The 26835-nt window shown below is 36.1% G+C and overlaps 1 protein-coding gene across 4 annotated transcripts in view; it reads right to left on the reverse strand.

Annotated features, from left to right (window-relative positions):
* Positions 1–4103: 4103 nt before the first annotated feature.
* LOC149846727 (protein CASP-like) overlaps positions 4104–26835 on the reverse strand; it is a 52539-nt gene continuing 29807 nt past the window's right edge. For 2 of the 4 annotated variants that reach the window (XM_089996525.1, XM_089996528.1), the window contains 10 exons: positions 26132–26224; positions 22679–22807; positions 22433–22552; positions 21567–21647; positions 20569–20676; positions 20244–20387; positions 20066–20167; positions 12400–12479; positions 4367–4459; positions 4104–4277 (listed from right to left, as the gene is read on the reverse strand). In XM_089996525.1, coding sequence (XP_089852651.1) covers positions 4217–4277; positions 4367–4459; positions 12400–12479; positions 20066–20167; positions 20244–20387; positions 20569–20676; positions 21567–21647; positions 22433–22552; positions 22679–22807; positions 26132–26224 — 1011 coding nt within the window. In that variant the 3' untranslated portion in view covers positions 4104–4216. Of the gene's footprint in view, positions 4278–4366; positions 4460–12399; positions 12480–12952; positions 13219–20065; positions 20168–20243; positions 20388–20568; positions 20677–21566; positions 21648–22432; positions 22553–22678; positions 22808–26131; positions 26225–26835 lie in introns of those variants that run through there. The other 2 variants (XM_089996526.1, XM_089996527.1) reach the window with 2 other exon arrangements.

Here is a 26835-nt window from a genome sequence, read left to right on the forward strand (position 1 = left end):
ATGCTCCACCAGTGGAAGATTAGAGACCCAAGGATCCAACCAGAATTTTATACGATGTCCATCCCCCACTTGCCATTTAATTTCCTCTATAATGAAATTCATGACTAAAGTTGCACCACCCATGTGATCCAAAATATATAAATTTGGGGTACCATAGCGAAGTTCTGTGAAGATATTTGAGTTGAATTAATCTAACCCATGGGTTAGGTTCTCTTGCAGAACAGTCCAACCCAATTTGGCCAAACAAGCAGCATTATGTTCACTCAGACTTTTGAGGCCTAATCCGCCCTCTGCCTTAGGTCTGCACACCTTGTCCCAAGAAAGAAGGTGTATATGGCATTGGGAAGAGGAATCATGTCATGAGAATTGTTCCATTATACTTTCAAGCTGCAAAATCACAAAACATGGCAAAACAAAACAAGACATCCAGTAGATAGGGAAGGCCGCAAGAACCAACTTAATAAGAACAAGTCTTCCTGCCATTGAGAGAACATTGCTGCTCCAACTTTCGAGCCTTTTAAGAAATTTCACAATCAATGACTCACATAAGGATTTTTTCAATTGACCTTTGAGTAAAGGAAGACACGGGTAATCGAAAGGGAGAGAGCCCCCACACAAATATGAGATATAATGGACGCGAGCAGCAGATAAATTAAAAGGAATGAAAACTGATTTAGTTGGGCTTACTATCAATTCTAATTTGGCTTCAAACTCCTGAATAATATTAAACAACTTTTGAGAAAACTGCCTTCTGTCACGAAGGAAGAACATGGCATTATCTGAAAACAACGAGTGGCTCCAACCTAACCCTCTGATAGAGACTGGAATAATGGAACCTTCCCTTTCTTCCTGATGAAGCCTATGACTCAATCTTTCCATTACCAGTAGAGACAGAAAAGGGGATAAAGATCCCCTGATCTACACCCTTGTTGATACCAAAATCAAGTCCAGGCTCTCAATTAATCATAACTGCAAATTTAAGGGAAGAGTCACAACACATGATACGTTGGGTCCAAGCCTCTGCAAACCCAAATCTCCGAAGAGTATCTTCTAATAAGCTTCTATCAACTCGATAATTTTAGTATTAAAAATAACATGAAGAGACATGTGAGCCATTGAATTGACCAATTCATGCACTAAAAGAATGTTCTCTTGGATATTGTGGCCTTTAAAAAAGGTCTCTGGTTTTGTGAAATGATGTATTGTGTAACTTTTCAATTACAAAAGGTTGGCATATGGGTTGCAAACATAAGAAGATGCACACATTTAATATGTACATCTACTTTGTTGGAATTAAAGTTAGTTAGATTCACAAATTTGTTTATGCTAATATCAGCAGGTCCATGAAATGTTGGCTCAGGGCAAAAATATTCTAAAAAAGTTGGGAATCATCGTGCCATTTTATAAGGACAATACAATCATTTTTTGATTTTTATAGATCAAATATAATCAGGCAATATGACATATATTAATATTATTACGAGACATGATATTTACCTCAATAAGAACCACTTTTTAAATTCTTTATTTTTATAATTTCTTCGTAATGTTTATGTGTTTTTATAACTTTTAATACATTGTATTTGCTGATATATTTTCGATATTTTCTCAAAGGGGTTTTAATTTATCGCAAGGGACTTCCTCACCGATAAAATCACGATACGGGGATTTGCGGCACCGGTTCCAGCGAGGACGCCCGATTCTGAGCCAGCTCGGATCCTGGTGCCCTAATTCCGGCCAACTCGATACCGATTTCCACGATATCACCGGAAAAGTCCACCTTTCGACCCAATGCGGTATGGTGTAGGTCAGATTTGCAGCTCCTTGCAAAAAACCTAATCGGTTTTCTGTCGGGAAAGACCCCCTGATCCGGCCGGGATAGACGGGGAAGAAGCCGAGATGTACAGACAGCCGGATTCCGGTAGCCTTACGCTGGTCCGGCGGCGTGCGCGATCGGAAGGAGACAACGTTGAGATCCTTGAAATGGGGTATTCGCTCCACTTAATTCCCGGAACATTATTTTGAATTTCTGTTGAAGATTCGTGCAAATCTGTATCGTTTGTTGTTAGTTCCCTCTCATTACATGAGTGTCGTTTGGAAGGAATGATTCATTTTCACGTGTGCATGTGAAAATGAATCATATATTGTTTGGAACCCAAGTACTAGTTTGTTATGCTTGTTTGTCATCTTATGGAATCATGTTCTCGTCACGTTTGTTTATACTATGGATTATGAAATGAGAAGTTCAACTAATTTCAAATCATATATAATATTTTATTTCAAAAAAATATATATATACCTTGTATAAAGAGGAGTCACTAGAGTATGGGAACTGGAAATATGAGAACCAACGTTTGAACCGCGATTTTCATGAATTTTATTTTCTTTTCTCTTAAATCTGACCATACGGATGTGATCTACAGGCTTGGTTTTATGATGACGAGTTCTTGAATCATCTGATTCTGATGCATAAATGAGATTTTTTTAAAGCTTTAAAATCAGTGGCTCATAATCTTCATAAATATTCAAGCATTCAAAGATCACTTTTTTTATTGAAAATACATAATCCAACAGTTTATTCCTAGCAAATTTATCATGCCGAAAATGCCCATATTTCTAGTTCTCATATTCTAGTGACTCATATAAAGAATAATGTGTTAGGACCAATTTTCATTAGGACTCCATGAGGACCCTGCAAAAAATTATAATTGCAGGTGTTTTTAGTTTAACCTAAACTTGTGGATGTGAAATACATGCTTTGCACCAAATTAATTTAAAGAAAAACTTGAGTAATTTATCACCAAGTTTTTGTGCTGATATCCTGTAAAGAACAGCTTTGAGCATGAAAATTACCTAATCTAATACGTTCCCATTGAATAAACAAAGATAAACACGTTTATATGTTCAAATTATGCAGAAAAAATCCTGCAGTGTAACAAATCCAGAAAAAAAAAAGTTCGTCTAAAACTGCTTTCAGCTCCGTGTGGTTGGTAGGAGCTGTCAGTGCACATGTCCTTGTGGTGGGACGTTGCAGGTTCAAACCCCAGTAGTACGCTTGAATAATAACTAGTGGGGGTCTGACTAACCCCAGCTAGTCTTTTAAAAACACACACAAAAAAAAGATGGATCCGTAAGTACCAATGCTAGCCCTTAACAGCCACATACCTGGCGATTGCAAATGGGGTTACGGGTAGGGATGCAAACAATTCAGATTTAAGATCACAAAATACATTGGAGAATTGGATCACATCAGATCCGGAAGAGCCAAAATTTGCAGAAAGCACTTCCTGAATCCTATCCGTTTGCAACCCTAGTTACGAGTAATCCACCAAGATGGGCACACGCCTGTTTTGAGAATAGTGGGCAACATTCTTTTCCCCTTGATGGACACATGACTAAGCTGGGTTTGATGTTTGCTACAATCAATTGTACCCACAATCGACCTGACAAAGCCCTTTTTTTGTTGAGGTTACATCTCACATTGCAGATGTTTAGTAGGAACCTTCTTTAGGATCACTAGAATCCAAACTTTCTACAGTTTTTTCTGGCGAACAAAAATCAATGGTTGTAAATATGCCAATTTTATGACTCAAAAAACATGTTTTTTGTCGAAAAAACATGATTCAAAGGTTGATGCTGCTATATCAGCTATGCATTTAATACCTACGAGGTTAGATTGAGTCAAAACGACATGTATTGTGAGATGCCAACTGGATTGCAGGTACAAGCAATTGTAGCAAAAATATACTGGACTAAGCCTGTCTCTAAAAGATGGCCAAGCCTGATTCTTAAAGCCCAATGTCCCTCTTTTTGAGGCCCAGATAAAAACATTTTTGAACATTGAAACTCAAAAAATAACATTTTATACAGTTTATATATGAAAAAACATTTTATAGACAAACCATAGCCCAAAGGGGTTGGCGTAATTGGAAAGGGCTTCTGCTGTCAGATGGGCAGTTGGGGTTCGATTCCCACGGGCACTACCCCTTGCGCAAGCCAAAGCAAGCATAGGCCCTGGGGGTGAGGGTACTCAGTACAGGCATTTTCAGCGCCCGGGCGGAGATTATGTCTCCAGACCCGGTAGCGGGTTTCCACAGGTTAAATATGGAAAAACATTTTATAGACAAACCATCCTTAGTACAACTTTGCTTTAAATCTCTAATAAGAAATTTATTGAACATAACAGGTTTCTGATGTACACTAAACTGATATGGAATCAATGCAAGTTTGCTAGCTTCTCTGCTGCCAAATGCGCCTCGCTTACCGCAGGGGTGGTTCTGCAGAGACAAGGACGATCAGTTAGTTTTGCGAATAAAAGAAACAAGATTAGACCAAAAAAGTTAACAGGCTATGTTTTTTCAGGTACCCGAGATAGCTTAGAGCCGACATTCTATATAGACTGGTGAATACGAGAAGATGAAGTCCAATGGAGTAGAAAAATATGAAAGTCCGAGCATATCTGCAAATGAAGAATTATAACAAATATCTATCTTCATAAAAAATATGTCACATACATTGGGAACCATGAAGTATCTACACTTGCATACATTGGATTTGCATGCACATAACATGAATATCCTCCGGTAAACAGCTCAGTTTTATTTTATTTGGTAGACAGTCTTCATAAAATGGCGGAATCACGTTAAAAGGAATTGAAATTTTCAATCTGATGAGCAAGTTGGGAACCTTAACATATGCAGTCGAAAGCATCAGGTGGTGCCTGCGCACCAGGGCCCTGGTGCGCAGGTGTCATCATTAAACCTAAATAAATGCACTAATTTATAAATAAAATTCTAAAATATATAAATATAAATATTAAAGTTATAAAAAATTACCAAATAACATTTTATAAATTTGTTTAATCGTACTAATGGAGAAATACAAGACTTCAATGTTCTCTTTATAATCATGCCCCCAAGGCACTGGCTAGGTGTTGGTTCAGCACCTAGATCACCTAGGTGCCTATTTTAGCAAATAGGCACGCTTTTCAGTTTTAACTAAATAAACTTTAACCAAGTAATTAGTCTATGAAAACCGAGAATTAAAAATATTTCACTGATTAAAGCTTACTTCAGCCTATCATGGAGTGATTTATGGATCATTGCAAAAAAGGTACAAGTGCAAATAAAATGAGGAATGAAACTGAATGGCAACAGTTCAATGCATGGGCTTTGACAACATAAACTCCACAAAACGGAGAAAGACAAAAATGATGGGGGGCTGGTTCAGCGTTTGGGTGTCAATAAAATCAGGAAAGTATGAAGTGTTGACGAAGATCATATCAGTATATAATTAGACAAGACAAATGTCAGAAGCGATGCTGCTGCTGTATGGAGTTAAATTAAGCACCAAAACTCATGTTTCAAGTTGCATCCCATAATCTAGTTAACGGTTTGTTTCAAATGTTGACCATGAGTTTAATTTCTGTAATCCACCAATGTCACATGGATTCGAGACCCAAAACTCAAAACAAAAAAACAAAATGCAACCCTCCCCCCCTTCCCCCCCCCCCCCCCGAAACCCTCGACTCTCTCTCCCTTCTCTCTCTCCTCTTCCCCCTCTCTCTCGGTTCCCCTTTTATCTGGTTTGGAAAACAAGAAGGAAATAGGGATAGGGGGAAAAGACGAGAGGGGGATCGAGAGGAGCGAGAAAAAACGAAACCAAATAGAGGGAAGAAGGAACGAGAGAGAGGAGGAGAAGAAGAAACGGAGGAAGAAAGTGGAGAGAGAGGGGGAAGAGGCGGATGCGTACCTGACGTCCTCTCTTCCTCTTCTTCTGTCGGTGCTGGAGGGAGAGATCTTGCTCCTCTTCCTTCACCGGCAGCGGCAGCAAGGTACCCGGCACGCTAAGTCAGCTCTCTTTATATATATATAATGTTTTTCATAACACCTGGCACACAAACCAGGTGTTATGATAAGGTCTGAATGGACTCAAGTCTTATTCAGACTTGGGCCAGATCCAGATCCAGATCTGTATCTGTTTCTCTCTTTCTCTCATGTTTTTTACTTTTTTTCTTTTTTCTAATATCTTTCATAACACCTGGCACAAGGTGTTGAGATAAGACTCTTAAGACATATGTAATAATACATCTATATATATATATATAAATATAGATGTATTTATAGATGTATTCACCATAATACCCGATAGGGGTATTATGGTCTTTTCACAAGTACCCAATAGTGGTACTTGTTTTATTTCTTTTCTTTTTCTGTTTTTTTTATTTTGGTTTTTTATTTTCTAAAATTGCTTTTTGGGATACCAAAAGGGGCCCCACAATGGAGTGGTTGGGGGCTCCCAACGACTCTATTGGGAGCCCCTTTGGTCTCCTTTTCTTATAAATAGGGGGAACCCCCCTTGTATGTGCTATGGCTCTTAGAGAGCTCATCTTCAATAAAAGAAATATTCTTTTATGTGTGTAGCCTTATTATAAGGCCCTTCGTATATCCCTTGGTGGATTTTCTCTCTTGTGGTTGTTTCATTTGTCCGTGTTGAACATTGTGAATGCTTTGGCATTCTTAAATTCTTCCGCATACTTCATTACATGGTATCAGAGCCATACGATCTTCTAAGGTAAAATCGTGTCTCTCTCTACATCCTTTCTTTCTCACATCTTCATTTTGTAGCAATGGAAGTCAAGATCGATCTATCATTCAAACTCAATGGAAAAAATTACATGATGTGGGCATCCGCAATGGAGAATAATCTTAAAGGCAAGAAGCTTTGGGGTTATGTAATGGGAACCGTTCCAGAACCCCAACTTAAGCTCACAAAGATGGAAGGAGATCAAGAGAAAGCACTTGAAGGCGATGCTCGTCTCAAGGCCATTGAAGATTATAATCACCAAATGGAAGATTGGGAAAGCAACCATGCAAAAATCCTAGCATGGTTTATGAATAATGTCGAAATCAAGGTATGTGCAAATATTGCAAAATTCCGCGGGGCAAATGAAGCTTGGTTTTTTATGAAGAGTATGTTTACCCAAAAGGATCTTGCAAGAGCTTATTTTTTGCAAGAAAAAGTAAGAACCACAAAACAAGGTGACATGAGCATACAAGATTATTATAGTGCTCTAAATCCTTTGTGTGATGAATTGGCTCTTTTAGAGCCTAAATGGGTGGCTATGGAGGATGTGGTACTAAGACAAAAACAAATGGAACAAGATAGATTGTTTCAATTTTTATTTGGGCTTCGTCCCGAATTTGAACAAGTTAGATCCTCACTTCTCCATAGATCTACGTTTCCTCCCTTAGAAGAGGCTATTGCCGAGATTACCCAAGAAGAGACTAGGCATAGCATGGGTAAAAGCATAGAAGAAGTTCTTGCCGTATCTAAACCCGACAATCATGTTAAAACATACAAACCACCTCATTTTGGTAAGCAAGGGAGTGGTGGAAGAAAAATGATTATATGTCATCATTGTTATGAGCCAAGACATATTAAACACGTTTGCCCAAAGCTAAATGGGGCATTCAAGCCAAAGGTGGCTTCCGTTGAAGAATCATCCACCAAAGAAGATGACGGCAAGAACGGGGATCTCAAAGATACTCTTGGACAAATTTCCTTGGCTCTCCAACAAATTCTAAAGGCTACTTCTTCCACCTCCGGTGCCGCCATTGCCTCATCATCACCTCCCGGTACGTACTCTTGGATTTTAGATTCCGGAGCCTCTTTTCACATGACTCCTCATGAAAATGCATTAACCAATGTGCACACCAATTCAAAAATATCTTGTGTCTCTACGGCCGATGGAACTTTTCTCAAAATAAATGGTATTGGAACTCTTGATTCTAAAAATGTTCAAAATTTTCTTGTTCCAAAAGTTAGAATAGTTCCTAAATTAAATCTTAACCTCTTTTCCGTTTCTCAAATAGCCGATCATGGATGCGAAATATCTTTCTCATCCCAAGGGTGCTTTGTGCAGGATCTCCGGTCCGGGAAACGGATTGGGCAAGGCCATAGGAAGGGAGACCTTTATTTTATGGATAACTTAATACTTCCAAATACCTCATTTTGTACTTATGTCCAAGACAAAAATATTGAAACTTGACATAAAAGGCTTGGACATCTAAGTTACTCTAAAATGTATCTTTTTCCTTTTGGAAACAAGTTTTGTAAAGAAAAAGATATCAATTGCAAAGATTGCATTTTTGGAAAAATGAAGTCTACTCCTTTCCCTATTAGAACCTTTGTGACAACAAGACCTTTTGAATTGGTGCATTCCGATGTATGAGGACCATCTCCGGTTCTATCCAAAGGTGGTTATTCGTATTATGTTACTTTTATTGATGATTATACTAGATATGTATGGATTTATTTTCTTAACTTTAAATCAGAAGTTTTAAACTTCTTCAAAGAATTTCATGCAAAAGTTCAAAATCAATTTCAAAGTCAAATATCCATTCTTAGATCCGATTCGGGTGGAGAGTACTTATCAAATGATTTTCAATCATATCTAAAACAACATGACATTTGTCATAAAAAATCTTGCCCAAGAACTCCTCAACAAAACGGTCTAGCGAAAAGAAAATATAGACATATTTTAGAAACCACTAGATCCTCACTCATTTCAAAAAATATTCCTAAAAGTTTTTGGGCCGAAGCCGTGTTAACCTCCACCTATTTAATCAATAGGATGCCATCTTCAAAATTGAACAATATCTCTCCTTATGAAAAACTTTTCAATATGACACACGACTATAATCGTCTTCGTATTTTTTGGTGTAAATGCTTTGTTCTTTTACATAAAAGAGATAAATTGTCACCTAAAGCAATAGAATGCGTATTTTTAGGATATGGTGAAAATCAAAAGGGCTATAGATGCTTTGACTATAAGAACAATAAATTATTTGTCACCAAAGATGTGACCTTTTTAGAAGATGAAAATGGATTTGAAATTTTGGAAAAACCAAATGAAATTGATTATATGTTTATCAATGATCTTTTAGAAGACTCAAATGATGACCTTTTGAGTCATCCAGAATTTTTAGAAAATACTCATGATAATGGTGTATCACCAACTAATGGTGACAATCTCCGAGTCTACACTCGGCGTGAGGAAGCACAACCTATTAGTGCTTTAGAAAAATTCTTGCGGCTTAATGAACCCCTAGAAGAAACCTCCCTTAGGCGTTCTTCTAGAGAATCAATTCCACCTAATAGGTTTGTCTCATATGAAACTCTCTCACCTAAATATAGAGCTTGTCTAATTGCCTTGCATTCTTATTATGAACCTTCCCACTATAATCAAGCAAAAAATATTCCTCATTGGGTTGAAGCAATGAAAGTAGAACTAAATGCTTTAAATAAGGCTAAAACTTGGGAAATAGTTCACCTTCCTCCAAATAAAAAAGCTATAGGATGTCGATGGGTCTACAAAGTCAAAACAAAAAGTGATGGTTTCCTAGAACGTTATAAAGCTAGATTAGTTGCTAAGGGATATTCACAAGAATATGACATCGATTATGATGAGACTTTTGCCCCCGTGACTCGCATGACAAGCGTTAGAACTCTAATAGCGGTAACATCATCTAAGAAATGACCTATATTTCAATTAGATGTTAAAAATGCCTTTCTTAATGGTCAGTTGAATGAAGAAGTATACATGGACCCTCTGCCGGGAATTAATGTTAACCAAGGTCAAACTCTTCGGTTATTAAAAGCTTTATACGGTCTTAAACAAGCCCCTAAGGCTTGGTATGATAGATTTAGTGCTATCATGTTAAAATTGGGATTTCGTTCATGTTATACTAACACTGCTCTTTTTGTTAAACGTGCAGGTAATAGTATCATCATCCTTCTGCTTTATGTTGATGATATGATCATCACTGGCAATGATGAAAGTGATATTCTTAATGTTAAAAATATGTTAAAACATAATTTTGATATGTCTGATCTGGGTTTTCTCAGGTACTTTCTTGGTATAGAAGTAGCATACTCTCCTAGAGGGTATATATTGTCACAGATGAAGCTTGCTGCAGACATATGTTCCAAATCTGGGATTTCAGATGACAAAAAGGTGGAGACACCCGAGGTTATCAATGCTAAACTACGACTGGAGGATGGAGTTCTGCTGGATGATCCTACGCCTTACAGACAACTCATCGGCTCCCTCACCTATCTGACTATCACCAGGCCTGATATTGCTCATGTTGTGCACTCTGCAAGCCAATTTCAGTATGCTCCTACATCTGTGCATATGAGTGCTGTGCTTCGGATCATTCGATACATCAAAAATACTTTGACTAAAGGGCTATTCCTATCCTCACTCTCTACCTTAGATTTACTGGCTTATACTGATGCTGACTGGGGAGGAAACCCAAATGATCGAATATCAACTACTGGCTTTTGTGTTTTCTTAGGAGATTCGCTAATTGCTTGGAGATGCAAGAAACAACAAAAAGTCTCATTATCGTCTACTGAAGCAGAATACAGGGCTATGACAACTACTACAATGGAGCTTGTGTGGCTTCGAAGTCTTCTTCAAGATATGGGAGTTGAAATTACCGGTGCTTCGAAGCTTTGTTGCGACAACAAAAGTGCCATCTATATTGCCAGAAACCACACATTCCATGAGAGGACTAAACATATTGAAATGGACTGTCATTATATACGTGATGAATATCTTTGTGGGACAGTTACACTGTCATACGTCACTTCAGAATATCAACTTGCAAATTTCTTTACCAAAGCCCTGCCTGCTCCTCGCTTCTTGTTCCTTCTTGGCAAACTTTCGGTTATCTCCCCGTAAAGTTTGAGGGGGGGTGTTAAGACATATGTAATAATACATCTATATATATATATATATATATATATATATATATATATATATATATATATATATATATATAGATGTATTCACCATAATACCCGATAGGGGTATTATGGTCTTTTCACAAGTACCCAATAGGGGTACTTGTTTTATTTCTTTTCTTTTTCTGTTTTTTTTATTTTTGTTTTTTATTTTCTAAAATTGCTTTTTGGGATACCAAAAGGGGCCCCACAATGGAGTCGTTGGGGCCCCCAACGGTCACAATTGTGACCGTTGGGGGCTCCCAACGACTCTATTGGGAGCCCCTTTGGTCTCCTTTTCTTATAAATAGGGGGAACCCCCCTTGTATGTGCTATGGCTCTTAGAGAGCTCCTCTTCAATAAAAGAAATATTCTTTTATGTGCGTAGCCTTATTATAAGGCCCTTCGTATATCCCTTGGTGGATTTTCTCTCTTGTGGTTGTTTCATTTGTCCGTGTTGGACATTGTGAATGCTTTGGCATTCTTAAATTCTTCCGCATACTTCATTACAAAGACCTGGGTAAAGTCAGGTCTGAATGGACCGAAGTCTTATTCGGCCCTGGGTCAGACCATATCCAGATCAGTTTCAACCTAGGTATGACCCAGATCAAAACTAGACCAGTGTCAAAGTCCAAACCCAAGTCTTATTCAGACCAGATCCGGATCTGTTTCAACTTAGGTCTGAATCAGACCTGTGTCAAAGCTGACCCAGATCGCAACTAGACCTGTGTCAAAGTCCAAACAATATATATATATATATATATATATATATATATATATATATATAGAGAGAGAGAGAGAGAGAGAGAGAGAGAGAGAGAGAGAGAGAGAGAGATAGATAGATAGATAGTCGTGTCCCCGTACCCACAGTTTTTGGAATTGCTGTGTCGTACCCTCCTTACCTGTACCCACTCAAGCAGGCTAAGCCTGCTATACCTATGTTTTTCGTCCCAGAGGCGTAAAACTCCGAGGCTAAGACCCTCACCCCCAGGGCCTATGCTGAGTTTCAGCTTGCGCAAGGGGGTGACAATTGCAGGAATCAAAGCGTGATCACCTGTCTGACAGCCAAAGCCCAACACCCTTGGGGCTGACCTCTAGAAATGGATAGACATATCCTGCATATTTTAATGTTAATGAGAGGAAGCATGGCTGAAATATGCTAACCATAGGCACCAATACGGCCGATATGATGAAAATATCACAATATTATCAATATGTCAAGGTCAGCCGATATTCTCTTGAGATTTTCCAGAGATTTTCAAAATATCACCAGAACCTCAAATATCCTGATATTATCAGAATATTTTACTGAGATATTAAAAACATCTTTTTTATATAATTTTATGTACATTTTTTAATTCTTTTATATTTTAAAACCTTTTCTAATTATTTCTTTATATTTTTGAAAGAAAAATACTATAAAACCTATTATTTCTTATCTTTTCTATTATTCATAGCCTCCGAGATTTTCCCAAGAAAAATCACTTTTGAAAATATCTCCGAGCAATACCCTGAATGGTACAGGTGACTATGATGCTAACTGAAAAGTTAACTTTTATGGAAGATAAGAGGAACAAAAAAAAAAAAGCAAAGGCAAAAATGAAATACTTGTTGCCCAGAAGGAAACGTCCACTACTAAGGGTGATTTTATCTCTTATTCCAAGTTCCTTGTACCGCAGCTCCTTTTCCTGATGCAAGTAACCAACTATCTATATTATGATATAAGCATAGCAATATCATAAACCACAATTGTTTGAATATATACAACTAAGCAACAAGAAAACAAACCTAAAATTGAATTACACGAGAGAAATTAAAGTACCTTGAGAAAGTATTTTTTTTCTTCTTTGAAAACATGTATGAGAAAACTTTTCATTCAAATCACTCATTCATAAACCCTGAAGAGTTCATCATGCTATTGACAGATCCCTTCCCAAACAAATGGGGAGAGGGAAAAAAGAACCCTACCACACAATACCTACCCAACATAAAGTATCATCTCTGTTCTCTAAATCAGAAAGTGCCCAGCAAATATGCATGAGGCCTCAACATCACTGAAAGGCATCAGAGTATAACCTTAAATTTCTTTCGCATCTAGAGGACGTGAAAATTAGTGGAAGGCGTTCAATTTATTAAAAATCAAATTAAAAGCATGATCTTGGATATCAACATTTCCATAATCATCCCATTTACTTTTATAACATTGCCTGTTGTGGATGTTCCATGCCAATGGAACATCAAGAATGCAAGTGTCAACAAATAACAAATTTATCAATATGAAACAATATGGTCACTATGAATAAAGGTTGCTAGACCTTGTGACAAATAAAGTGAAATATATGTTCACTCTCCTTAATTGCCCGGCTATGACAAACAGAAGCTGCTGAAGTGATCCAGAGTTGTATGATTTGTCTCCACAAAAGACATCTGTATGAAACTAATGATCATGCTATGAGCATCTTACTAAGAATACCTCCTTGTACACAATGAAATTTTCAGTCACATTCTATCAAAGCAACAAAATTGGAAAAGAAAGTGGACATGAAAACATCAATTGTTTTAAAAGCTGGGCATTTGACTGGACAGTTAGAAACTTTTGGATTAAACATGTTCAAGCAAACACAAATTTGACCAACTTTAAAAGCAACCAGTGCAGGTAGAAGGTTCGAAAGCCACACTTGAACCATGAAACAGCTGGTTCAGGGCATGCCCTCGTTCACAGTTGAACCACTTCAATCAACCATCCCGGTTTATGCTTTGGAAAACATTAAGTTATTTGGTTCCCTAAATTCTGACTCAGAGTTAGCTTTTCACCAAATTGATGCAAACAACCTAAGTTAACCGAGTGCTACTTCTTTTCTGTTAAGTTGTATCATGTATACATGTATATGATCATATATGTATATACATACATATTATATACATATAAATATATATGATACATATCTTCATATAATTGTAATAAGTAATACCCAAAAGGGGTATTTTAGTCTTTTCATTGTATAGGTTGTGCCTATTGGGGGCAGTTGTGTCTTTGTATATTTTTGGTTTCCTTTATTTTTTTCTGTTTTGTAAATTCTGTTTTGTTAATGGGCAATATTGTCATTGCCCAAATATAGCTGTTGGGATGCTCCCAACAGCCATATTGGATCTCCTTTGTGTATATATAGGGGTGCTTCCCCTTAGATGTGTATTTCTTTCGCAAGCACCCATTCTCTCAATAAGATCCATTATTTTTACGTGTTTGCAGCACATAAGTGGCTTATGTGAATGTTTTTTTCTATTGACCCATAAGTGGTCATTGTGTTCTCATACTCTTGTAAGCCTATAAGGGGCATCTACTTGTATTTTTCCTCTTTCATTACGTGGTATCAGAGCCTTGGAGCTCGTTGACTGTAAATTGTAATTGAAGACCGTGAGATCGAGGGAGTGTTGCTTCAGGAAGTGTGCTACCATTTAACCTCATCTTCTATCACCATCTTCTTCTCCCTCTTCTCTTCTTTTCTCTTTCTTTCTGCTTTGCTCTTTGCTTCCATGACAGACAAGGAGGTCGTAACTATTGTCCACATCAAATTTGATGGGAACAATTACATGTAGGCCATCGTGGAGAAGAGGATTTTAGTAGAGAAAGAGTTATCACATTTGGTTGATGGTTCCACTCCGGAACCTCAACCAATTCTTGCTAAGGTTGTTGTGGGAAAATGGTACGTCTAAAGAGGAGACACTCAAGGGAAAAGAGAGAAAAAATTCTCTTAGATTACAAAAGTAGCTATAAGGTATGGAAAGTAGGTCATGATAAAATACTTTCTCTTTTTATGGGTAGCATGTGCGAGGAACCATGCAAGAATATCCTAGGGTGAAAGAACGGGTGAAGCTTGAACCTTTATCAAGCAAACATCTACTAAAAAAGATGTTGCTCATAAATAGAAAATACGTAACAAAATTCATAAGGGGACAAAAACTGACAAAAGAGTCCGTGAGTATTATGGAGCCTTAAAGTGACTTTGAGACCCAATGGCTAAATTTGAGCCCATTTATGACATACCTAATGATGCTCGCCTAAGAAAGAAACAAATCTTGGAAGAGCAATTTTTTCAATTTATGCAAGGTCTTAGATTGGAATTCGAGAATGTAAGAGTCACCATTACTCATCGTGGGAAGGATGAGCCTCCACCCCCTTCATGAAGTATTAGTCAAAGAATATATGGAGGAAACTAGGTTGAAATCCATGTATGAGCCTAAGGAACCCAAAGACAATGTATTAGTCGTATCAAGGCCCGAAGCCAGTACCAACACCTACAAGCCTCTTCATTTCACCAAATCTAACTTTGGGAGGCAACATAGCGATGAAGAGATGAAGAAGGTTATTTGCCATAATTGTGGCAAACCAGAGAAAATTAAGCTTTATAGACCGATTTTAAAGGAAAATATGAGCGAAGAGCGGCGAGTGTAGATGCATAACAAGGGGATAAGTACGAGACCAATGGGGTTTCAAAGTCCGTTGGAAACATGTCGTTGGACCAACTAATAGAAGCCTTACAACCGCTTCTCAAGGGCTCATCCTCGTTCATCACAGGTGCCACGGTCTCCTGTTCTTATCCTCCTAGTAAGATTTATTAGCTTTTAGACTCTGGTGCTTCTTTTCATATGACTCCCAATAGTTCTTTACTCTCTGAATGTAGAAATAATTTAAGTAGATCTAGTGTTTTCACTACGAATGATTTTTTTCTTAATATCAAAGGGATTAGTATTTTGAAAAAATCTCTCTAATTTTTCTATACCTAAAATTAGATTTGTTCCAAAACTCAATTTAAATCTTCTTTTCGTTTCTAAAAAAGTCGATCATGGTTGTAAAATCTCTTTTTCGTCAAACCAATGTTTGGTGAAGGATCTTCAGTCCGGGATGCAGATTGGGGAAGGCTAAAGAGAAGGAGACATTTATTACATGGATTAGCTGATCATTTCTCAAAATACTTTTTGTTATAATGTACAAGAATTGAACCTTTTTTTGTGGCATCAAAGGCTAGTTCATCCTAACATATCTAAATTATCCAATGTTACTCAATTGAGAAATTTTTGTAATAAAAATTTTGATTGCACCGATTGCATTCTTGGTAAACTGAATGTCATTCCCTTTGATGAAAGAACATTTTTTCCTTCTAAACCGCTTGAATTAAGCTTGGCACAAATTGTATCTAAGGGTGGTTGTACTTATTATGTGGTATTTGTTGATGATTATTCTCACTACACTTGGATTTATTTTCTTAGGCACAAAAATGAAGTGTTTGAAATTTTTAAAAATTTTCACAACTTAGTCCAAAACCTATTTAAAACTAATATTTTTACTATTCGCTCTGATTTATGGGGAGAATTTATGTCAAATGATTTCAAAAAAATATTTAAATTTAAATAAGATTATACATTAAAGATCTTGTGCTTACACTCCTCAACAAAATGCATTGGCCGAAAGAAAAAATAGACATATTATAGAAATTACTAGAACTTTCCTACAACAACAACAACAACTACGCCTTCATCCCAAAACAATTGGGGTCAGCGATATGAACCAAAAAAGAAATTCATTTTGGGTCTTCCACATGAATCCTTTTCCTCCAATCATTTCTATCCAACGCCATGTCCTCGGTGAAGTTCAAAGCATTCATATCCTTTCCTATCATCTCCATCCAAGTCTTCCTAGGCCTACCCCGACCTCTTTTAACTAATATATTTTCCCATTTCTCCAACCTTCTAACTGGAGCATCATTAGGCCTTCGCCGAATATGTCCAAACCACCGTAAACGATTCTCTCGCATCTTATTTTCAATGGGTGCAACACCTACCTTCTTACGTATCTCTTCGTTCCGAATCTTATCTTTTATTGTATTTCCACACATCCATCTAAGCATCCGCATCTCAGCTACACTCATTTTTTGAATATGATGTCTCTTGGCAGCCCAACATTCCGTACCATAAAGTAAAGCGGGTCTAATAGTCGTCCTATAAAACTTTCCCTTCAACCGCAATAGCATTCTACGATCGCACAACACTCCAGTAGCACTTTTCCATTTCATCCACCCAACCTTTATCCTATGATTTACATCTCCATCAATTTCTCCATACTTTTGAATGATGGATCCCAAATATTTGAAATAATCATTCACCATACTTTTGAATGATGGATCCATCAATTAACTCCGCCTGTGTAGTTATACACTGCCGGTCCCAAGCCCGGATAAAGGAGGAGGGTTGCGGTAGGCCTGTGACAGCCAGCATAAAAACTTTGTCATATCCTATGAAAATGAACCAAAATTACTAGAACTTTCCTCATTTCGAAAAATGTTCCTAAAGAATTTTGGGCTGAAGTTACACTTATTGTTGTTTATCTTATAAATAGAATGACCTCTATCAAGCTTCAAAACATCACCTGGTGAAAAACTTTATAAAATTTCTCCTGATTACTGTATATTAAGAACCATTGGTTGCAAATGTTTTGTTTTTACCACAAAAATGACAAATTATCTCCTAAAGCTATTATGTGTCTTCCTTGGATATAGAGAAACACAAAAAGGTTTTAGATGTTATAATCTCAAAAATAATAAACTATATGTCTTGAATTGTGACCTTTTTAGAACTAGAAAGTTTGTTTTTTTATCAACATGTGCCTAAGAAAACTAGTAACTATTCATTTCTTTTTAATTGCTTCTTAAAGATAAGGAAGATACTTTGTGCATTGATATTATGAATGAAGAACCTTAGTTGCATACTGCTGGTGATGAGAATTGTGTAGTAGATAGCTATGAACCATCAATTATTCAGTATAGAAAAAGAGACATTGATGTTGGGCCTAGTACCTTAGAAAAATATTTTAATTTTAAATCCTCGAAATCTAATTCCCTTAGAAGATCCACTAGGGAAACTAGACCTCCAAATAGGTTTGCGTCTTATGAGTCATTTTCCTCTCAATATAGATCATGCTTAGCAAAAATATTTTACTACTTTGATTCCAATACATATAAATCAGCCAAAGATCATCTTGAATGGATAGATGCCATGAACATTGAGCTTGAGGCTTTAGAAATCTCATACCCAAACCATTGAAAATCTTCTTAAAGAAAGAAAGATCATAGGTTGTAGGTGGGTGTATAAGGTTAAAACCAAATGTGATGGCTTCTTAGAACAATATAAGGCTAGGTTAGTGACCAAAGGTTATCAACAAGAATATGAAATTGATTATGATGAAACTTTTGCCCCAGTAGCCATAATGACTTTAGTTAAAACCCTCATCTCTATAGCTACTATTAGAAACTGACATATTTATCAAATGCATGTAAAAAATGCCTTCTTAAATGGGGAATTGAAGAAAGATGTTTACATGGACCCTCCACCAGGAAAGGTTCTTCACTTAAAAAAGGATTTGTATGGTTTTAAACAGGCCCCTAAGGCCTAGTATGATAAATTTAGTTTTATTATGGATAAGCTTGATGTTAAATCTTGTTATACTGACACTTCTATGTTTGTTAAGAATTTTGATGCAGGTTTCTTTCTCCTTCTTCTCTATGTTGATGATATGATCAATTACTGGAGGAGATAAGCAAGGAGTTGGTTATATAAAAAATGTTTTAAAACAAAATTTTGAAATGACAGATCTAGGTTTCTTTCAATATTTCGTAGGGATTGAGGTAGCATTTTCTACATGTGGTTATTTTCTAACTCAATTCAAGTTTGCAACTGAGATTATTGAAAGGTTTGGCATTACAGATAAAAAGAGGGTGGATACTCCTGAAATTATTAATACAAAGATGAAGATCGATGATGGAACATGAGCTCTTACTTATTTGACTATCACCCGAACTGACATCTCTCATGCAGTGTATACAACTAGCCAGTTTCAACATTTTCCTATAATTGCGCACATGAGTGTTGTTATGCACATTACTAGATATTTACAAAATTGTCTCTAAAGCATTTTTTTTCTTTATCTTCTCCACTTGAATTAATTGCATGTACTAATTTTGATTGGGAGAAGACCCTAATGATAGACACTCATCATCTCCCGATTTTTATGTATTTATAGGTGATTTGTTGGTGTCCTAAAATTGCAGGAAACAACAGAAGGTGTCTCTATAATCAATGGAAGATGAGTATCGCGCCATGGCCACCACGACATTTGAAATTGTGTGGTTAAGAAGATTAGCATATGCAATCACCTTCAAGGTTGTATTATGACAACAAAAGTGCCATCAACATAGTCGATAATCATACATTTCATGAACGTACCAAGCACATTAAGATGAATTGTCACTATGTTCGTGAAGAATACCTTAAGAAGACTATTATTCTACCATGTGTAGCATCAGAATTCTAGATAGCTGACTTCTTCACAAAAGCACTTCCATCAACCCGGATTCACTTTTTACTTGACAAACTTTCTGTGATCACACAGTAAGTTTAAGGAATGTTAAGTTGTATCATGTATACATGTATATGATCATATATGTATATACATACATAGTATATACATATATATATATGATACATATGTTCATATCATTGTAATAAGTAATACCCAATAGATGTATTTCAGTCTTTTCACTGTATAGGTTGTGCCCACTAAGGGCACTGTGTCATTGTATATATTTTTTGTTTCCTTTATTTTTTTCTGTTTTGTAAATTCTGTTTTAGTAATGGGAAATATTGTTATTGCCCAAATATAGCTGTTGGGAGATCCCAATAGCTATATTTATTGGCTCTCCTTTGTGTATATATAGGGGTGCTTCCCCTTAGATGTGTATTTCTTTCTCAAGCACCCATTCTCTCAATAATTACATGTGTTTGCAGCCCATAAGTGGCTTATGTGAATGTTCGTTTGTATTGACCCATAAGTGATCATTGTGTTCTTGTGTTCTTGTAAGCCCATAAGAGGCATCTTCTTATATTTTTCCTCTTTCATTACATTCTTCATCTCTGCATATACAACAAATGGTGACTTGCATCCTTGACTCAACCATTCTCCTTAGAATTTTTGCCTTATTTCTTCCTTCCGGAATGTGGACAATATACTTCCTCTACATCTATAGTGAATGAGCCAGTAAAATAAATAAACTTAGGATGCAAAGATCAAATTATGAATTATATTGAACAGTGCAAAAACATCATTCGTGTTCAAATTGACTTCAAAAGCAAACATCATTTATGCTCAAATTGCCTCAAAAGAACTCACAGTCCCAAAATCAACCACCAAACGGCCACTGTAATAATGGGCAAAGTACCATACCTTCTTTGAAAATGCTGCAAAAGGATTTATATCCTCCTCATACATTTTCTTGTACTTCAGCTCTACATCAGAACTGAACCCACTTTCTATGTCTTCACTGCGCTGAAATTAGTGACATCTTTTGTTAGCAAGAAGAAGATGAGAAATAGAACTTCCACCAAACTTCCTAAGAAATCACCTTTTTCGAACCCCTAGAAGATGGCCTTTCCTGAGTATAATCTTGAACATAACGTATCTTCCCATACAGCTTTACATTTTCTGCCTTAGTCTTCTCTAACTCAGCCATAAGGGCTCCTATTCTCTCCTTCAGCTGTCTCACTTCCTGCCAAATTGGGCAGCAGTTATTTGTCTAAAATATTTCTAGGAATTCCATTGCAAAAACACATGCACGGACACACATATGAAAAAGGGTCTTCCGTTTTACAAAGCATAAACGAATTTGCAGTAGAAGATGCTGGATACAGAATATCAAACACAAGCAACAGATACAGCATCCAACATACCTCTTCAGACTCCTGTAACCGTTTCCGGAACCGATCTCTTTGACTGCAGATCACCTGAAGCATTGAATTTTGATCCTGGTCTGGCAAAGTAGGTCTCTGACCTGCATTCTTGATTTAGCAGCACAGTTCATTAAGCACTTCTATGAGCTCAAAAAACATAGGAAATCAGATGCTGCATTGCAGATATTAGTAAGTAAATATTTCATGTCTAGTAGTGAAATGAAGAAAGCAAACAGTCTACAGTTTGATCAAACGTTTTTCTAAATTAAAACACAGCATACACAATTTAAAAAGATTGAATGTGTTGAATGTTGTGAAAATCAAAGCATAGAACTAATCCAAAATGTACCAGATAAAGATCGTTCTGTATTTTTAAGGCTTATAATAGTGTCTAAGACCAACTAAAGAATCCTCATGGAGAACTTGAAAACACACAGTTCTTCCAGAATCTGTGGTGGGAACTAACAATAATCCATCAAGGGTGATCTCCAAAGCATTTTAAGAGTACTTATGAACATCGTGAACATCTTTTTTTATCAACACAGTAATTCAGTTATTTCTCCATTAAGTGTTATTCATAAGCTCAAGTTCATGAAACAAAGAACTGAAGATCAATGCAAGCTCAAAAACTGGAAATTAAATAGATAGGTGTAAGGCAAATTGCATGTCATATTACTCATCCCTCTGGTGTCACATTTTCATGTGTTTGCTTATACATGTAGCCAGAATGTGCATAAATGCAAAGTCTGCATATTGCTACACAGGCAAGAATGTAGATACTACAATTTTTTTTCTTTTTTGAGAAGACACTGTTTCCAGATCAATTCTATTATGTGTCCATGGTGTGCTGTAAGCCTGTAACACATAAATGATGCCATCTGACAGAAGATACAAATTCTATTCAAACAAAAAGAGACAAACCTGCAACTACGTAAGCTGTAAGAAGCCATTGACATTTTATGCATGCATTAAACAGTACAAATGCACTTAAAGAGTACCTGAAGCATATCTGAGACCCCCATTTCAGGCAAATCCCAATCATCAAATCGGCTAGCTTTTCTTTCTGAAGAATTATAACCCTGTATAGGTACATAGTGAAGTAGTTAGTACAAAATAGCCAGAAAAGCAAAACGAGGATTTTGTGGACTCAAAGTATTTTAGAGCATTGACAAAAGGACTTTGTTAACATTCACTGCAATCTTCAAATCTTTAAACCAAATAATAAAACTATTTCAACAGGGACTTATCTTGTTTACCAACCTGCTTATATGTCTTCTTTTCTCAAAAAACTTTCTTAAATTTTAAGATAAAGGTCTCTCAAGTTATCAAATCACACACTTTGAATTATTTGTTGTTTTTAATTGGCTTGACAACCAGCTGCATGTGAGTAAAGAAGAATATGATGCATGTCATCAAGTACAACACATAGGATAAATGATCCATCATATCCTAAAACCTTTCCATTGATTGTAATCCTTTGATCATGAATTATGCCTTATACTAATTCATCAGGATGCACATGGGTTGTGGCATGTTTGAAGTTTGAACTTTGATCCTTAGCTAATCCAATGAACTGTTGTTGCACTGAATGTCTATTTAGATCATCTCAAAAGGACCAATATTCCACATTAGAGGTATATAACTCTAATAAAAAAGTGAGGAAACGAAGAAACAATTACACAGCCCTCGTACAGAAAATTAGGACAAGTGATCAATGTTAATAATGTTCTCACTCTAGTCCCAACTTTATTTCCATTTGCAGTTAAGTGTGCATTCCAAAAACAAAAAGGAAACAAAAAAGGCAAAATTGCAAGTTGAAAGCAAAACAAAAAAACCATAAAATCAAGAAGGGAACTATACAGACCTTCAAAATGTCATCCTCCAACTTAGCAATCAACTTCTGCTGTTCATTCAACTTAGCTGTTAGCTCTGCTGCCTTAGCCTCAGCAGCATCTAACGCCTTTTCCTTCTCAGAAAGTTTGAACTATACAAAAAATTTGTCACTTGTGAAGCCAAAGAAAAATTTATAATATAACAATGTTTATAAAGAAAATATATTTTATCTGTTTGATTATCAGACTTCAACCAATGATTCAAAAACTAAGTGTACCTTCAACTGAGTGAGAGTGTGTTCCATCTTTCTGTTCTTGTCAAGTAGCAAGGACTCCAGTTTGCTCATCTCCTCCCCACTAGTAGCTATTTCCCAGTCCTCAGCTTCAATCGAATTATAACCGACAGCCTGTGGAAATAACAGTTAAATCTTGTATGTAACCGGGCAATTATCTGGTATTTGAGAACTTTTGAAAACAGCTTCATCTGAAATCAAGATAACTTTTATAAGGTATATGTTGAAGTTTGTCTACATATTATCTTATGTAGCTGTAGCCTGCCACAGCTGAACCCACCGACACCCATTATATCTTGCAGTTATGGGATTATGTGAAATATGAGGTAACTTTTGTGTACAACTAATAGGATTTAAAGATAAAATCAAAGCAGAATCCCTGAACATTGAAACAGAAGAGGGAGAAAGAGGATTAAAAAGATGACATTTATTTTTCCTTTTTAGAAAAAAGGAGAACAAAGGCCAAGAGAATACATTAACCTTTGTGGAAAAATGTTCCATCACCAAGCAGCTACCACAGTCCTTTTGATTAGTATGCAGTAGCCCCTAGTTTGGGCATTGGAGCAACATTACCTGTTGATAATCTCTAACTTTAGGTCTTTATCAAATACAGATGGATCCAGAAATACTAAGGAGGGATATTGATGTATCTAGTCCATCGTACACAGATATCAGCTATATTTTGAAAATATGACCCATATCTATCTTTTTAATGGATAAACAATTAAAGGTAAAATATCGTGACATTTTCAAATTCACATTTATTGTTATATTATCATGACATTATCATGGCAATATGGTGATATTTTCAGTCACTTTTACTTTTCCATTTCTTTTCTACATTTTAAATGTGCTGTTTCTTCTTTCTTCTATATTTTGAATATCTAACAATCGTTATAACTTTTATTTACATTTCTACAATAACTTTATTATCTAAACATATTCTTTTCTTATTTTTTTCTACTTCTACTTTTCATATTTTTCTAGTGCATAGTTTTTTCTTTCTTCTATATTTTGAATATCTAATAATCGTTATAACTTTTATTTACATTTCTACAATAACTTTATTATCTAAACATATTCTTTTCTTATTTTTTTCTACTTCTTCTACTTTTCATATTTTTCTAGGCGTAGTTGTTGTTGTTTGTTGTTGTATAGTTTTTTCTGAGATTTTTCCCGAGATTTATCACTGCAACCTTTATTATTGTGAGATTTGGCTTGCCGGTATATAGCCAAGACTGATATTTGTGACTATGATATAGACAAGCATACTTTATAGTTGATCCTCCCTCGGTATACATCTCTTTAATTTGATTATGGATCCAATCTATAATTAAAGGCTATGATGAGGATCCAAAACAGACTTTGTTTATTTTTTCAGTTAGCATGTATATTTGATAATATACAACAAATTGTTTTCAATTCAAGCCAAGGTTGCCAAACTAGGAAGCGGAAGCGGGAAACGATACGGGAAGCAGAAGCAAGAAGCGAGGCATTTTAAAATTTATAGGATGCGATAAGTGAAGTATTAATTTTAAAGTGAAATATGAATAAAAAATGAAGCAATATGGTAACTAAATAGGAATTGAATAAGAAACAAATAAAAACTAAACTAAAATTGATTATTCTTATAATTCATGATTTTTCAGTAAGAGTTATTTTTTTGTTAAAATCTAACAATGATGGTTACCGATTCTAGAAAGTACATGGGAAGTGAGTGGAAGCGTGAGAGAAAATACATGAAAAACTTGAAAAGAAATGTGAAAAAAGCACATAGGAAGCATAGACCATGCGTGTGGGAAGCATAGAAGAAGCGTGGGGGAATCAAGATTCCCATGAAGTTTCGGAAGCAAGGAGTATCGCGCTTCCGAAGCGAGTTTCCGGGAAGCGCGCTTCCCACCCAGCTAAGAAGCTTTCGGTAACTCTGATTCAAACTACCATAATTTTCCACCCTTACATACAGAGAATATGGTGACCATATCACAAAGATGCATATATAATTTTGGGCAAAGAAAATCCAAAACAATTATGAAACAGAGTGTCATAAGTCGATGGAACTTGACTAACATTCACACAAAAGCCTTGTTTGTAAAGATATGATTGAGACCTTTCTTTTTTCGGCCCAATATTGTTTTCAAATCTACCTATTTTTTTCATGGGATTCAAAATTTCCATAAGCCTACATATCACCATTACAAGAAGCTGAATCTAGAGCATCAAGAAATATTACATGCCCCTTATGCCTGTGGAGTGCTTGAGAGCAAAATGAGAAGAATCCAACTTAACGTGACTTGCACATTAAGAATCACTATTAAGGATGATGTATATAAAACACATTGTTCGTCCTAAGCTTGAACCCAAACATACATAAAACATTCAATTCAATCAAAGAAAAGTGGAAACATTTGGTAGTCATTTACTCTAGCAGGAAGGTAGCAAACCAAATGAACTGGCATAGGTACTCGTTTCTATATATAAGAGAGAGAGAGAGTAATGCAACTACATAAAAGAAAAGCCTCAAGCCTTTAGAAAAATCAGACTTTCTTATGGTGACCCACAAAAAACCTTGGGTTCATTTGGATACTTAGATCATATTGCAATAATTTGTTCTTCACCCATTATTGTGACATTTTTGGTATCAACAATGGTGCGACAAAATATGCCAATAACAAGAGAATTTTGAAAGTATAAATACTACTGAAGTGATATCTAATCACTTTCACATTCCAATATTATCTTGTTTCAAATGAAGAATCACTCTTTTTCCTGTCCCCTAAAGTAAGCTAATATATCTCTCCTCTCCCTTAAAAATAGGACAACTCCACCACAAACACCCACACCCCACCCCATCCCCTCTTCTTTTTCTCTTCTTCCCCTTCAAAGTTGGAGAATCCCTAAAACTGAGACTCTTCTAACAACCCTTATCCCTCTTGCTATTTTATGTCTTTCCAGAAAAACCAAAATTTCCTGATATAACAATAAATAAACAATGCAATATGTTTATTCCAAAGCCAGTAATATTCTTATTAAAATTTGTTATATTCAAGCATAAAAAAAATCCATTTTCTCAGGTTAACCAGAGTCCTGCAAAATAACCACTTTCTCCACATTATTTGCTTAGTTATATTAGAAACATAGGGAGAAAAAAGTGAAGAACATATGCTGCGTTAATTAAGAGTAGCTGACCTTTCAAAGAAAAGATATTCCATTGGAATATCAGAGCGCTATGACAAATGAAATGAGATTCCTAATATATGAGCAGAAAAAATATGAAAGAAGCAGTTTGTCAGACATAGCAGAAAGTTTAAGGGTACAAAGAAAAAAAATGAAACTTCAAGTGCAGTCACAGTTCATAACTTTTACTGTGCAGATTTCAGCATTGGCAGAACATATCAGAAATTATTTAAAAAAAAAAACTTGAGCAACATCAAGAAGCACCTGCAAGATTTTGACTTTTTTACGCAGATCATCAATTTGCTTAACAGTTGGCCTTGCTTGAAGCTCCTTTTTAATCTCCTCAATAGCATTTTCCTGTTAATGAAACAATACACAGGTGAAGGAAAATGAAACATAGACTTGTTGAAATTGAAGGAATCACTTCAGACATACTCTTAGAATAGGTGCCTTGAATGATGGCAGATGATAGCTTCTAATGGTTTGGGTCTACAGTTACCATGTTTCACTTGATTTACCATGATAGTGTTTGAAAATCCATGAAATCCTTAATGTATCTATCATGGAGACACAAAGAAGAGAGCTAACTGAAAAGATTATCACGACTGGGTCTAGATCAGAGATCCAGATCCAATCTGTTTTTTAAGTTGTATTTAAACACATGCTCATTAATGGCATGTTGTAAATTCTATACTTTGTGTAAAGGGTGTTTTTGTACCCTAATAAAATGTACGTGTGTATATCTAATACAGCATATAGCAGACCCTAATTGAGTGGGGTTTTTCTGCAGCCATCGATATCTCTCTCCCTCTCTGCTTCTCTTTCTCCTGTGTTGAAGGTGGGATACCATTTCTAACATGGTATCAGAGCTACATATCCCTTGAAGATCGTGTCCAGCCTCCTTGCTATTCTCTAAGGTATTTTCCTCTTGATTTTCATTGTTTCTTCCCTTCTCAATCCAACAATTT

This window comes from Nuphar pumila, chromosome 2 (assembly GCF_984573655.1).
Source record: "Nuphar pumila chromosome 2, dmNupPumi1.hap1.1, whole genome shotgun sequence".
Classification (NCBI taxonomy): Eukaryota; Viridiplantae; Streptophyta; class Magnoliopsida; order Nymphaeales; family Nymphaeaceae; genus Nuphar; species Nuphar pumila.